This window comes from Taudactylus pleione, unplaced genomic scaffold (assembly GCF_031769625.1).
Source record: "Taudactylus pleione unplaced genomic scaffold, aTauple2 ptg000046l, whole genome shotgun sequence".
Classification (NCBI taxonomy): domain Eukaryota; kingdom Metazoa; phylum Chordata; class Amphibia; order Anura; family Myobatrachidae; genus Taudactylus; species Taudactylus pleione.
This window is the reverse complement of record NW_028284448.1, coordinates 15,632,884-15,647,422: the sequence shown is the minus strand read 5'-3', so window position 1 is coordinate 15,647,422 and position 14,539 is coordinate 15,632,884. Positions and strand designations below refer to the sequence as shown.

The 14,539-nt window shown below is 40.0% G+C and overlaps 1 protein-coding gene across 1 annotated transcript in view; it reads left to right on the top strand.

The window, feature by feature from the left end:
• Window positions 1-14,300, top strand: part of HDAC2 (histone deacetylase 2) — a 60,877-nt gene extending 46,577 nt beyond the window's left edge. Inside the window, exons 9-14 of the mRNA XM_088460495.1 lie at window positions 350-490; window positions 1,119-1,227; window positions 2,244-2,374; window positions 5,668-5,823; window positions 13,807-13,864; window positions 13,983-14,300. Of these exons, the coding sequence (XP_088316621.1) occupies window positions 350-490; window positions 1,119-1,227; window positions 2,244-2,374; window positions 5,668-5,823; window positions 13,807-13,864; window positions 13,983-14,013 (626 nt within the window). The 3' untranslated portion in view covers window positions 14,014-14,300. The remainder of the gene's footprint in view (window positions 1-349; window positions 491-1,118; window positions 1,228-2,243; window positions 2,375-5,667; window positions 5,824-13,806; window positions 13,865-13,982) is intronic.
• The last annotated feature ends 239 nt before the right edge of the window (window positions 14,301-14,539 follow it).

The window sequence follows — 14,539 nt, the reverse complement described above, 5'->3', positions numbered from 1 at the left end:
TGAACCTTAAATATTAGATGCTAAAGTATAATGAACCTGCTCTGTTTACATAATTTTGCTACAGCAGATAAAGGGCCTGGCGATGGTCGCGATAATCGCGACCATTGCCAGGCCGCTCGCACTAGCTGTGGGTGGTCACCCACAGCTTTGCGAGCGGCCTGGAGGCCGAAACCAAAAAAAAACCGCCCTGATTCAGAGCGAGCGCCTCTGAATCAGGCCCAAAGCCCCTACAGGAGTTTCCCAGTGTTTTGGCTCCCTGTAGTTACAACATGGTTCTTGTATCGTTCAGTGCTATATATTATGTTTATCGGCCCTAGCACATGTGGTATTCTAACCATGTTCTTCACAGGTCATGCAAAGTGTGTTGAAGTTGTAAAGACCTTTAATTTGCCTCTACTGATGCTTGGTGGAGGTGGATATACTATCCGCAATGTTGCTCGCTGCTGGACATATGAGACTGCTGTTGCACTGGATTGTGAAATTCCTAATGGTAAGTTTAGTAAGTGTGCATGACATTTTCTGCCTGTGCCATGTTTAATGGAAGCTATTGCTTTCATTATCCTTTAATAAATCAATTTTTCGGCTTATAAATTTCTGGACTTTTATTTTTTTTTCTTTCTCTCTTCAGTATTATGGTTCCCTTACTGTGACGCTTGCTACGTTAAAATTCAGCATGGTGTAGGTGCTTTTTTGGAAATAACATAGGTTTTTCACAATTTCTATATGCATAAAAACAAATAAAATGGCGTATTTACCTACAGCCCATGGGGTAGGTTGCCTTTGGAGCGGTTTGTCTTTGATAGATAATTTTAAAGCTGCACTAGAAATAAATGCTAAACAAGCCTGGTTTAGCATTTATTCCTATTGCCATTTTAAATTCATTGGTTAATGCTGCCGATGATTAGTGACTTTGACAATACGCTCCTACCCCCAGGTGTTTTGTGTTACCCTAATGACAGATGTGCCCTGCAGAAAATGCAGCGTAATAATAAAATGTTCTCTTTTTCTAATATTCTTATGTAGTATGTTTGGTATTCTTTCATTCTATGAATAAATAATTATATTATTCTTTACTAGTATTATGTTTTGTAACATGCAGTTTTTCTGTTTCTCCCCAGAGCTTCCATACAATGATTACTTTGAATATTTTGGTCCAGATTTTAAATTACATATTAGTCCTTCAAATATGACCAATCAAAATACGCCGGAATACATGGAGAAAATAAAGTAAGGCGTTTAATATTGGTTTCTTTTCAGTGTTTGCTAACATGTCTTTTAATGGTAATTTAATTTCTTCTTAGTCTTTTCTTCACAAGTGTTTAGGCACAGAATGCTTTAGTTTGTATTGGCAATAAACTTCATCTTGTTAGTTTTTGGTTTTCTACTTATTAGAATATATAGTGCTCTACAGTTGGTACTTCAATATTAATTTCAGATGGCTTCTTGATGTTTCAAATATTAAATAAAGGGAATATCTAAAACCATCACAAAGTTAACAAAACAATGTACAGTATGTAATTAGATAGGAGTGAATAATTTCCTGAGATCTGTATTAATGGATGTTGTCTGGGGCCATTTTCAATGAGATTTTACCTACAGCAGGACAGGGATGAGAGTTTTATCACTATGAGGGGAGATTTATCAAAACTTGGGAGAGATAAAGTACCAATCAAGCCGCTTCTAACTGTCATTTTTTAGCACAGCCTGTAAACTGACAGGGCTTGATCCATTTAGGTGCAGAGAGGGCGAATTTCCTTTGCAAAAGCATAGAAAAAACGGCACAGTAATTCGCCCCCCTCGTGGCCCGATCTCCCCTCTCTCGCACATTTTTGCTTGCATCCTTATGGGGCTGCGAACAGAAATGTGAGAGTCCGGAGGAATGGCATATAGCCGCACTTACTCGTGGGTGTGAGTATTTCGCATCTATGTGGATCGAGCACTTTGAATCTGATTTGGTTGGTGCTTTATCTTTCCAATAATGAGAAATCTCCCCCCATATGTTTTTGTGTTTGTAAAACAAATAAAACATCTTCCACCATATTTATTACTAGGTCAAGTAGCAATGAGCCCTGTAATCCTTTTTGAGAGGGCATTTCATGTTGTTTTGCATGAAGTCTTACCTGGTAAACAGACCTCATTTAAGACAATTCAACTACTGTAGCTTCAGTTTTAATTAGCAACTGACATTTAATATGTTTGTATATAGCTGATTCTTTTACTATGTAAATAATTTTTTTTCTTAGGCAACGTTTATTTGAGAATCTCCGTATGTTGCCACATGCTCCTGGAGTGCAGATGCAGCCTATACCAGAGGATGCCATTCAAGAGGACAGTGGGGATGAAGAAGGCGAAGACCCAGATAAACGCATTTCTAGTAAGTTATAGGTGTAAAACAGTGTACATTACATAGAGAACAGCAAGCTTGTATGTGTGTATGTGTGAATTTTCCCACATCTCTTCCTCTTTATATAAACAGACTTAAATGATTTGTGTTGAATATTAGATACATGTAAATGTATAAAGCAGCATTGTGCCTCACAGAATTAGGACATGAGACTTGATGACTCAAGATATTTCAATTAACATTGGCACGGAATTAATGTGTTTGCACAGGAGCTTCATTACAAGTCATCAGCAGCCCTAACGACATCTGTTATATTAGATTGGTGTACTGTATAGAGAGACAATATTTCTTTTCAGAACATTGATTCTGTCCTCTAAGAGTACAGATGTATACTCATACACTTATCCCTTTTGCGCCATATGGTGCTAGCGCTATTCCCATGATGCATATGATTTCCTAAATGTTGCTACTTTTTGATTGTGCGTCTTAGGGCCTCATTCAGCAAGGATCGCTAAAGCATACGCAGACAGCCGATTGTTGCGTACTGCGCATTTGCATCCAATGCACTGCGCAAAGGCACCACTGCGATCGCGGAGACCACATGGAGCCATTGCAGAATGATTGACAGGCAGTGAGCGATTTGGGAGTGGTCATGGGGGTGTTGTCGGAGAAATGCAGGCGTGTCTGTCTTTTTGAACGCCGTTGTATGGGCGTGCATAAATTAGCCTCTGCGATTGCATACGAGTACTCAATGCGTGCAACATGGTTAGCAATTTAAAGGTAAGGTCAGGGCTGCTGTAATTCTGCGTGAGGGGTCGATGGTACTCGATGTTTGAGGAGGTTTGCAAGGTATTATAGATGTGAGAAGGGAAGTGGGTGTCTGCATGTAGGCCGTGCGAGCGCTTTGCGATTGCATGCAGTGACATACTTTCGCAGCAGACATGCGTGTGCAATTGCAGCCGTGATCGCATCAGAGATCCTTGCTGAGTAAGTTCACAAATAGTGTACTAGCTTTTTGTTGCAAAGGAATTAGTATAAATGCGCAGATTAAGCATAATTATGCATGGTGATGGTCACTTGTATCTGACTTGCCTTGCGTACTTTTTCCTCAACTTTGCTACTTTTCCCTGTATTGTGCTACTTTTTCTTCAATCTTGTATCTTAGTTTCTGATTAGCGTACTACGTGCCTGATTCAGAGTTGGGAATAGAGTAAGAAAAAGCAAGTAACTGAACATCTTGGTAAAACCATGCTGCACTGCAGGTGGGCCAGATTTAATATGTTGAGAGAGATTTAGATTTGGGAGAGAGGTGTGTCCAACCTGAAATCTAAGCTGCAGTGTAAAACTAAAGCTGTCCAGCATTTGTGGGTTACATGCGAAAGCAGCCGGTATTTGCCCCACATGCAAAAGCAGCCGGTATTTGCCCCACATGCAAAAGCAGCCGGTATTTGCCCCACATGCAAAAGCAGCCGGTATTTACCCCACATGCAAAAGCAGCCGGTATTTACCCCACATGCAAAAACGGCCGGTATTTACCCCTCGCAGTGCAACATGGTTTGTCCAGGGACATAGCAAGTAACTATTTCTTACTCTATTCCCAACTCTGAATCAGGCCCTAGGTACTATCAGAGTAGTCGTCATGCAGCCCTGCCCCTACCCCCAGCGCTCACCCTCTCCTGTAATGCCCAGCAGCAGGCTTAGCAGTAGGAGCTGAGCTAAAGGCAGGAAGCAGCGGATTGCGGTCAGACTCAGAGTGCCAGCTGCCAGTGAGCAGGACACAGAGTCTGTAAAAAAGTTGTTATAAGTGCAGCCTGGGGGGAAAAGGGGGCGTGGGTGGTCGGGGCACAGAATGTGTGATGATTGATGTGGAGGAGGCGGAATAAACAGCAGCAGCAGAACTCCCCTCTCTAGTCTCCCCTTGCCTCTCCCTAGTCTCCTGCTGCCTCTCCCCAGTCTATTCCTGTTTCTCCATAGTCTCCCTCTGCCTCCCTACCACTGTCACCCCCTGCATCTCCCTAGTCACTCTCTACCTACCTTTGCCTCCCTAGTATCACTGTTTTCCCAGTCTCTCATCCTCCACCCATCCCCAGTCTCGCTCTGCCTCCGCCACATCCTTATCAGGAGTATAAACTTAACATTTGCGTGAATGCTTTAAAAAACACATACAGGGACGGGCTTTTGAAGGGAGCTTGTTTCCTCAATGTGTAAACAATGAAGTGATTGCATTAACCTATTTTGTGCCTCTGCAGAGCACTACTGTACAGCCATGGCCAAAAGTTTTGAGAATGAGACAAGTATTGGTTTTCACAAAGTTTGCTGCTTCAGTGTTTTTAGACCTTTTTGTCATATGTTACTATGGTATACTGAAGTAAAATTACAAGCATATCATAAGTGTCAAAGGCTTTTATTGTCAATTACATTAAGTTTATACAAAGAGTCAATATTTGCAGTGTTGACCCTTCTTTTTCAAGACCTCTTCAATTCACCCTGGCATACTGTCAATCAACTTAAAGCGCAACGGAATATGCTGCGCTATATAAGAAACTGTTAATAAATAAATAAACTTCTGGGCCACATACTGACTGATGGCCGCCCATTCTTGCCTAATCAATGCTTGGAGTTTGTCAGAATTTGTGGGTTTTTGTTTGTCCACCCGCCTCTTGAGGATTTACCACAAGTTCTCAATGGGATTAAGGTCTGGGGATTTTCCTGGCCATGGACTCAAAATGTTGATGTTTTGTTCCCCGAGCAACTTAGTTATCACTTTTGCCTTATGGCAAGGTGCTCCATCATGCTGGAAAAGGCATTGTTCGTCACCAAACTGTTCTTGGATGGTTGGGAGAAGTTGCTACTGGAGGATGTATTGCTACCATTCTTTGTTCTTGGCTGTGTTCTTAGGCAAAATTGTGAGTGATCCCACTCCCTTGGCTGAGAAGCAACCCCACACATGAATGGTCTTAGGATGCTTTATGCTTTTACTCAAAACTTTTGGCCATGGCTGTACATGCCTGGTCTGCTGAGAAGACGTGTGTGGTGGCCATCCTGCGGTAACTTGCTGGAGTCCAATAATCATTTTTATTGTCAGATGGGGTCCCAGAGCAAAATAGTTTGAGAACCCCTGAGTTAATACATAATAAGAAATTTAAGGGGGTTGTGTCAAGCCTGCTGCAAAGTAGCTTCTAGCTATCATTTGCCAATTACATTCTATAAAATGATTGTTTGCTTCTCCCCTCTTTAGTAGGCTTCGTACATGTCCAGTTTTTTCACTGTTTTCTGTTTGTTTCATTATTTTCTATTTTATTATATTTAATCTCAAATTCTAGTACGTGCCTCTGATAAGCGCATAGCTTGTGAGGAGGAGTTTTCAGACTCTGAGGATGAAGGTGAAGGAGGAAGACGTAATGTAGCGGATCACAAGAAGGGAACCAAAAAAGCAAGACTTGAAGAAGACAAAAAGGAAACTGATGACAAGAAATCAGGTTGGTCTATAAGACTGATATAGTTAGTAACCTGTTGAATACTTGAATGTTTATCTGTAAGAAGTAGTAGTGTTTATTGCTCTGTAATGTCTATAAAGACCTGTAACACACCACTGAAAAGTAGTAATGATACAGACACATGATGTCAGGGGATAATCGGGCTCCTTTAGCCAGTTTAAGTCTCTTATCTTGCATGTGAATCAGCCTGGACCTTGTTCACACTTTTAACATTATAATAAGTTAAGAGAGTCTGTTTCCCAGCACATGTGTACACTATCATAGTGAGGGGCTCCCTCTCCTGACTAGCTCCACTAAAGCTCGACTGGGAGATTTTGCTTTATATCTCCCACTAGTGGCAGCTAGAGCTCTTTGAATCCCATTGGTGCTGTTTGTCACCATTCTTCTAAATAGGAAATCTGCTTATAGTAGCCCAGATTCCACCAGTCCCTTTCTCTTCTATTGCTCATTTAGGGATTATGCCCATAACTGATATGAGAGATTCCACTGCTGCTTTCTCCAATTCCAAACACTGGTGTGTGGGAGCATCAGGTTTGGCGGTTTTCCAGCAACAAAATACAGCTTTGGTCCCAAATGGACAACTAGGGTTAGTGTCAGACCTTAGAGACCTGTCTCAGAAACGCACGGAAATTATTTGGATGGGCTGCCTGTGGAACAGTGTGTAAGGGATTGCCTTCAGAGTACTGACAAGTACTGACGTGGTCCACACTACAATCATGGTAAAATCAGTAAGTGAAACCCACATGTGTACCGTGGATGCTGAACAAACTAGAAGCCAATCTGTTGCCTAAATTAACTCAACTCCTACTACAAAGGTCATTTTGCCCTCCCTACCAGAGACACAAAACTGGGTCTAAAACAGAAGGACAGCATAGCAGAGGTTCACAGCAATACAAATTCCTTCCTCACTGCAAGTAGCAAGGTTGAAAAAAAATGCAGAGCTTTAAGACAGGTGTAGAGCTGTGGGGTGACGTAGTACTTAGTTAGGGGAGTGGCAAGGTGGAATGATTTTATTTTGGAATCCGCTAATACAGTCCCTCCAAGGAAATGCCAGTAAGCACTGCAGAGGACAGCTGCTCCCTTAATAGTCTCCAGTGGTTCATATTAAATGTGCCCATTGACCAGTAATGCAGAAGATGAGACCCACCTTCAAGTTTAATATTAGAATTGTCTCAATTTTTTGGCAGTCAGTGGTGAGTTAGGGGGGGATCCGGTTACCCCTAAAGGCAAATTGATATAAAGAGAAACTCTTCGACACAGGTATAATAATAAGAAAAAATATAAATGATTCAATTAGCTGTGGGTTCTGTGCCCATGCTCGTGGTTTAAGATTTTGCACATTTTGAGGGATATTTTCATGACATTTTTATGAAGTAGAATACATGAAAGAGTGGAGAGATCATCCTGAACCCCAAAAATTGGCAAATAAGATAGCAAGTGTAGAAGGCTGTTAGTGGCCATAAGCAAAGAAAGTAGTTAAATTGTATGCACGTGTATTTCAGCAAATAAATGTCTGGAGTATTTGGGGTACTTTAAAGTAGAGATGAGCAGTTTGGTTTTGGCTCGGATCTACATGCCAAGTTCAGATCTTGGGACAAAGCAAAACATCATCTTTCACGGACATCTCGGCTCGTTAACCACGTTTTGGCCAACTTGCTGCTACTTGAATTGGTCCCACATAGTGTAAAACCATAAAACTAAAGTACCTAGTGTTCAATTTAAGAAATAGGTGAGAATTTAAAGTATAAACTTTGGTACTTTTTCTAGAATTTCTTATTTGGTAAACTAGCATGATGGGAATGATCCCTTCTGACATGTTTATGGAAATACAGTGAAAATCAAAAAATAAGTCTGATAACTCTTTTATAGTGCCCCAGATTAGGGAGATGAATCCATACAGAACATGTTTTTCTGCAATTTAGTGTTCATTCTAGCTCCCTGCACCTGTCCCAACCCGTGCAGTTCTTCTATGCCTGGCGTGTCACTTTCTGCTCTATTGCCTCTAGCACACTCTGGTCTGCTTTTGCATCCTCTGAGTGTGCTAGAACCACCAGAGAGCAACAACCCAGGCAGGAAAGAGGAACTGCACAGGTTGTGACAGGTGCAGGGTGCTAGAATTACCACTACTATTGACACAAGCTCTAGTGTAAAAGGCTTGACGCCTCTTCCACAGAAGTTTTGCCCACTTAATCAGAAATGTAACCATAATGGAGGTTCCAGACGTGCATATAGATCAGAAGAATGCAGTTTGCCTTCCATATTTGGGTAAATTTTGATGACCTCCACTAAATCTTCATATAGAGAATAGATTTTTTTTTTAATCTATCGTCATCCTGGAAAATCCAGTCGACAGCTCCCTTTGAGTCCATTAGTTCGGATCCCTTGTGCTTCCTTACTTGGATGGGTTTTTTTCCAGAACAACATCTCCACTAGGTGGAGCCCTTTCTCTCCTATCTCTGTGCTTTGTTTTTCATAAACATAAGGACACTGGAGGACACCTGATACCAAAAAAAAAAATTAACTCTTTATTTACACTTTGACACACTATAACCTGCACTGATCATGATCTGTGCAGTGCTCCGGTCAAACACGCTGCTCACAGGCAGGTTTATTTATTTTGTGCATTATGCTGCGATTTCTGTATGATTTTGATCGATTTGACAAATCAATTCTTAGTAAATTTGTATTTGATTCCATGTAAGTGATATGATGTTTGACCTGCTGGTGTATTGTGCCAAATTGGTGTGTTTAGTCGTTGGCCTTTTAGTAGTTCTTCGATTTGCAAAATCACACCCAAATCGCAGAAAAACAACAAATGGAGCAAAAACGAATCTTAGTAAATGTAACCCTTACACTACCACTGTAGGGCTGTGTACAAACATTTGGGGCAAGATCTGCGTTAGATTTGGCCACGAGAGGTGCCGTTGGTGGTGCTTCCACGCTGTTACAACTGTTGCCCGCCCCCTCACACTTATCGAATTCCTAAAGGGATTCTTCACATAAACCCACAGGCAGTGCATAGTGAAATAAGTGGTACTCCCCAGCCACCAGCCAAATGTAATGCGCAAAAAAAAGCAAACCAGAGTCAGAGTAACATTTTTTACCGAATAAAACAAGAGACTAACTTTTATATGAGCAACTGGAGTGTCCAGTTTATCTTCTGTAATTTATATGTAAGGATCCTACTTAACCGATGTTACAGAATGGTGACGATTGAAAGATCTACAGTAAAAAGTTAAACAATGTCTAGATAGACACCAGATGTTAGACAGTCAATTGGTCGACAGGGACAAAAGGTTGACACATTAAAGGTAGGCATGTAAGAAGGTCGACACAAAAATGGTCGACAATTTTTTTTGCTTTCTAACTCTAATCTTCACCCTAACCCACCCTCCTGGTGCCTAACTGTCGGAGTAGGTACCTGACCCTAACCGTCCCTTCTAGTGCCTAACTCTAACTGTTGGGGTAAGTGTCTAACCCTTAAAAAAAAAAACAGTGTTGAGCAATTTTGTGGCGACCTTTTTACCCTGCTGGCCATTGGTACATGTCGACATTCTTACATGTCGGTACAGAAAATATAGTAGAACTGTGGCGCTGCCTCTTTCCTTAATCACATGGGAAAATATCACAATTTCGGAAGTATTGCTCCCTCCTTAAACGTTAGATCACATAACTTACCTTATCTTAGTAGTCCTCGTGGTCTATTCCTGTTTGTGTAAATCCTGGTATGGTCAAAACTTCATTCAAGGTTCATATGAGGTAGGTATTAATGATAAGTAGAAGTGATAAATCATACAATCGCGTTTCGCCTGTCCGTCCCCTGAAGATGCCTACAGATGGTGAAACGCGTTGGACCAGATTGATCACTTTTACTTATCATTGATACCTACCTCATATGAACCTTGAATGAACTTTTGACCCTACCTGGATTTACCACAACAGTCATAGACCATGAGGACTACTAAAATAAGCTACCTTTTTATTTGAGTGTAAGTAAATAATTTGGTTATTTACTAAACATACCACACTATGGAGGCAATTTATTGTGCTCTAATAAGGTTGCAATAGTCCGGTCGGTGGTATCCTGCTTGCATTGGGGAAGAAGGATAGAAGCTGAAGGCCATCTCCTGTGTGGAACTTTATGACTGCGATCTAAAGATTGTTGTGATATGCTTAACATACAGTACGCATATATATTACGCCATACAAAATCTTGCGGTTGTTAGTTATTACACTATCAGGCGCTGGTCCTTGTCCCCCTTTTCTCATTTTTACATGTCAACCTTTAGTATGTCGACCTTTTTGTTCCTGTCTACCTATTGACTGTATAACATCTGGTGTCTGTCTTGTCATTGTCGACCTTTTTACTGTCGATCCTTAGACCGGATCCCATTACAGAAGTCTCCTGCACAATCACACTGACGATCCCCCCCCCCCCCCCTTCCTCTCTCCCCCATCCTCCTCCTGAGCTGCAGTTTACCTAAACTGAGTGCAGTGTGTGTGTGGTGGGGGACTTGGGTAGTTAAAATCCATACTGGGACAGGCAGTGCAAGTATTTATACCTCCATCTTAAGGTGTTATATTTGCTTCAAAATATGCAATAAAACTAGCTTTTTGCAGTTTTGTATATTGGTTTAGGACCACGATCCCGTAACGTGTAGCTGGGACACAATGACCGCCAATAATGACTTCACTGCATGAGAAATCTGATTTCTAAGCAGTAACTTGTTTAGTAATTGCTTTAATGGTGATAACCCGTTTTCTGTTGGTAAAATAGTACAGACCTCAATTTACATCTAAAATGCACTGATAGCAATGAACTAGGGATGTTGGAAGAGTAAACATAATCTGATCAGGAGTTGGTTATACGCCAACTTCACATTTTTTACAGTATTTTCTTGTTTTCAGAATTCTTACCACACAACACAGTACTGCTCTTGTTTCTAATTACCATAAAGCTTTAGCGATATTTTTACATTTAAGTTCATCAGGTTAGATCGAGGCAGTATAACAGTATTTTTTTAATAAAGATTACTGTATATAGCTTTTTGTATACTTCAGCTCTTTGTCCTGTTTGAAGATCATTTTCTACAACGCCCTTCCAGGCTGCAGTAGGTTTTCCTCAGATAATTTTCTATCTAACTCCATCCATTTATCTTTGCATTGTGAAGGGTTTTCAGCTCCTGAAGGAAAAAAGCATCCTGTAATATTGTGTACCTGCCCACCATGCTTCTCTTTAGATACTGTAAAGCTTAGCATTGTGTGTGTGTATAACGGTTAAAGCGTCAGAGCTTGCAGTGTCTATGGGTTTCCCGCATGCTGTCTTGTAAGCTCTATACAAGCTTGCATGCAAGTTCCTTCAACAGTCATGGTCTTTTTCCAATGCTCCGAAAAAGCACAGATTTGTAGTGCTCATGCTTTTGTTCTATCGTTGACTGTTTCTCCCATCTCTGCTTTAAGACACTGTATCAACCCCAGTTGGTGGCCTCCTTAACTAGAGATTTATTTTCATGGGTGTCCGTATTTTAATAAATTCCTGTTCTAGAGAGATTCAGATATTCTCTCAATTTATTTACAATTGTTCCAGGGCACATTCAGTGTTTTCACTTAATGTGCCCTGGATATTCTGCACTGCATAAATACATTCTGAAATTGTATTTATAAACCAACATAGGGCCGTATTCTGTTAGGTGCGAAAAGCCAAGATCTGTGAAAAAGTATCGCTGATTGCGACTTTTCGCCTGTCTTAAAAGTATCGACATATTCAATTCCATCCTTTTTGCACGTACGCGAAAATGCAATGTAATAGGCAAAAAAGATTCGCCTATGAATAGGTGGTGAAAAAAGTGCAGAATTGCGGTATTGGGGCGCACACGTCGGGAAACCACTCAGCACCCTTGGGACAGCCCCCCAAAGCATAACTGTGTCAAAAAAATCCTAAAAAAAATTAGGGGACCCCCCAAAAAATGATTATGAAAAAGGTGGTGAAAAGTACAAAGTTGGGGTACAAACTTAAAAACTAGTGAAATAAGCTTTTGGGGGGTCTGCAAGTATGGGGGAGGTGTATTTTTTTATTGCACGTGCTTGCTGAAGGTGCGTTTTTGGCGGCACTTAAAACTTCACTTTAGCAATTTTAAACCATGCTTGCACCCATTTTCAAGTACCCCAAATTTGACAGGACTACATAATTTCTCCAGAAAAAACTGCTTAATGCTATTCTTCACCACAAAGACGCTATATAGAGGCAATTGAAAGCACTTAAGTACCCCAAATAGCTCCAGGGGGGCTAATCGGGGACATCTATACTGATCCACAATGTTAGTGCATCTTTTGGGGGGTATCAGGCTGATATCCCCATTTCTGACAATACTTTTCACCTGTTTGAGTTTCGCCGGGACGCCTTTTCGCGTCCTTTGGAATTGAATACGGCGAATTGCAGGGGCACGCACATTACGTTTCCGTGGCTAAAACACGCGAAGTCGGAAAAGTGCGGCATGTGAAAAAGTATTGCGGGTGCAGAACTAGTTGAATATGGCCCATAATCGATTACCATTGCCTAAAAGCAGATGCGGCTTGGGGTTACAGGTGCTGCAATCTTTACACTAATTTCTCTGTTATTGTCTACCCTGCAATAGCTGACCAACCGTTGCCTTGCATCATAAGACATTATGTATCTTCTATACTGATTGAATATGAAACTGGGGATCTCAATACCTACTACAGAGCAACAGCTTTTCTGATTATCTAGGAATTTGCTAATAATGAGGAGCTAGTTCATCTGTCACATGCGACTGAACCAGCAAATTACTATAAAGGAGTATTGAACCAGGTTCCATGGGAAGTCTATACCAGACTAAAATCAGCACAGCAGGGAGATAAAAATCTATACCCTCAATATATGGCATATTTACCATGATCCGAATGTGTTTTGTATCCTGCTCTATTCCTGGAAATGATTAAAACATTTGTCTGATTTAATGTGTGTATTCATAACAGCTGTGCGTGCAGTGTTGATCACGGAATTCCCTGCTATTGAATGCCACTACTGTGCATGTACTAAGAAAAGTATTAATTGTGCAGAGCTTTCGAGATGATATATCTCAATATATAGATGTATTGTTATCTTTTATTTCATTGAATTGATGATTTTCTTTTGACACCAGAGTTACCTGATATGTCTTGTGTTAAGATGAATGGCTACTGAGCTAATTAGATTGTTACAAGAGTACAAGCATATATTTTATTTTGCAAAATAATTTTCCCTACAAGATAATAGAGGGACGAACTTATCATGTGTATCTATATACGTTCAATGTGATAATTATCCACACATACATGACACGGTTGGTGTCGTCATAAATGTTTATCTATGTGAGCTATATGAATGTTTTAATATATATATTTTTTTATACCCCACCCAGGAGTCGTCTTCACTACCCTGCTATACAGGATTGTAATTGTTTTGTTTTATTTTCAAATGTTCTTATATCCATAGCCCAGATTGCTGCTTTTTAATAAGCTCCTCTTGGATTCTGTTTGAATGTTCTTTGAGCTTCATGATGAAACTCTTGTTTGGAAATACACTAACGAGGACCTCTTGCAGGGATGTGTATTTATTTTGAAATCCGTTTGGTACTCTTTAAAATTTATGATTTGAAAAGTCAACTGATCGTACTTCGGGTTAGCTGGGTGTAATCTTAACATTAGGAATGAATATACTTGTAATCAAATATATGTTGTCTGATTTTATTTGTTTTTAGGAAAAAGATGTAGATCTCTTTTATAGTCTTTTTAGTGTTCATCAGTGATTAAGAATTGCTAAATCTGTTTAATCCTGTCATGCTCGAAAAATTTTTTTTAAAAATGCCTAATGTGGTGGATACTTGTTATAGCCACTGTATGTACTTTCGTCTTTCTTTTCAATGGAAAACGGATAAAAACATGTTGCTACTTCTGTTTCTCCAGATGTGAAAGATGACGATAAAGCTAAGGACAATGTGGTGGAGAAAATGGACACAAAATGGTAACTTTTTTTTTTTTTTCTCTTTCATTTATTTTCCTTTGTTGTACACTTCTTTCTTTCTATTTGTATTTTCAAATGTACACATTATTTTATTTATTTTTTTCTTTGTTCTGAAAAGTGTGAAGTCAGAACAGCCAAACAATCCCTAAACTGTGGAAAAGGCTTGCAGAACATATGTAACGATGGAAGTAGCGTACGCCCTCATCCCTCATCTCCCTGACCAGAGACTTCTCATTCTAGCCCCGTAGCACTCGGCATGGACCGTATTTATTGTAAAACGGTATCGTTACCCTGGCAGGTTGTATTGAGTTTTTTTCTAATTATGGAGCAAACTTTCTTATCTTCGCCATGCTTTATGTAATAGTATTTAAGATGAATGTGTTATTTTGTTTCATGTCTTAAACTGATCTATTAAAATGCCTCTTTTTTGCCTTTATTAGCTGTTTTTTTTTTCTTTTTTAGATTTATATACAACAATCATTATTTTCCAAATTTCTCAATGTACACCATAATCTTTAAATGTCTGAAAAGAAGACGGGTACCAAAAAAAACGTATATAACCCTATTTGTACCTGTAAATGTAGGATCGGCTCTTACCCAGCATGCAAATTTCTTTCCATGATTTTATTTGTGTAATTTTATGTATATTTTCATAAATAGAGAACAGATGTAACT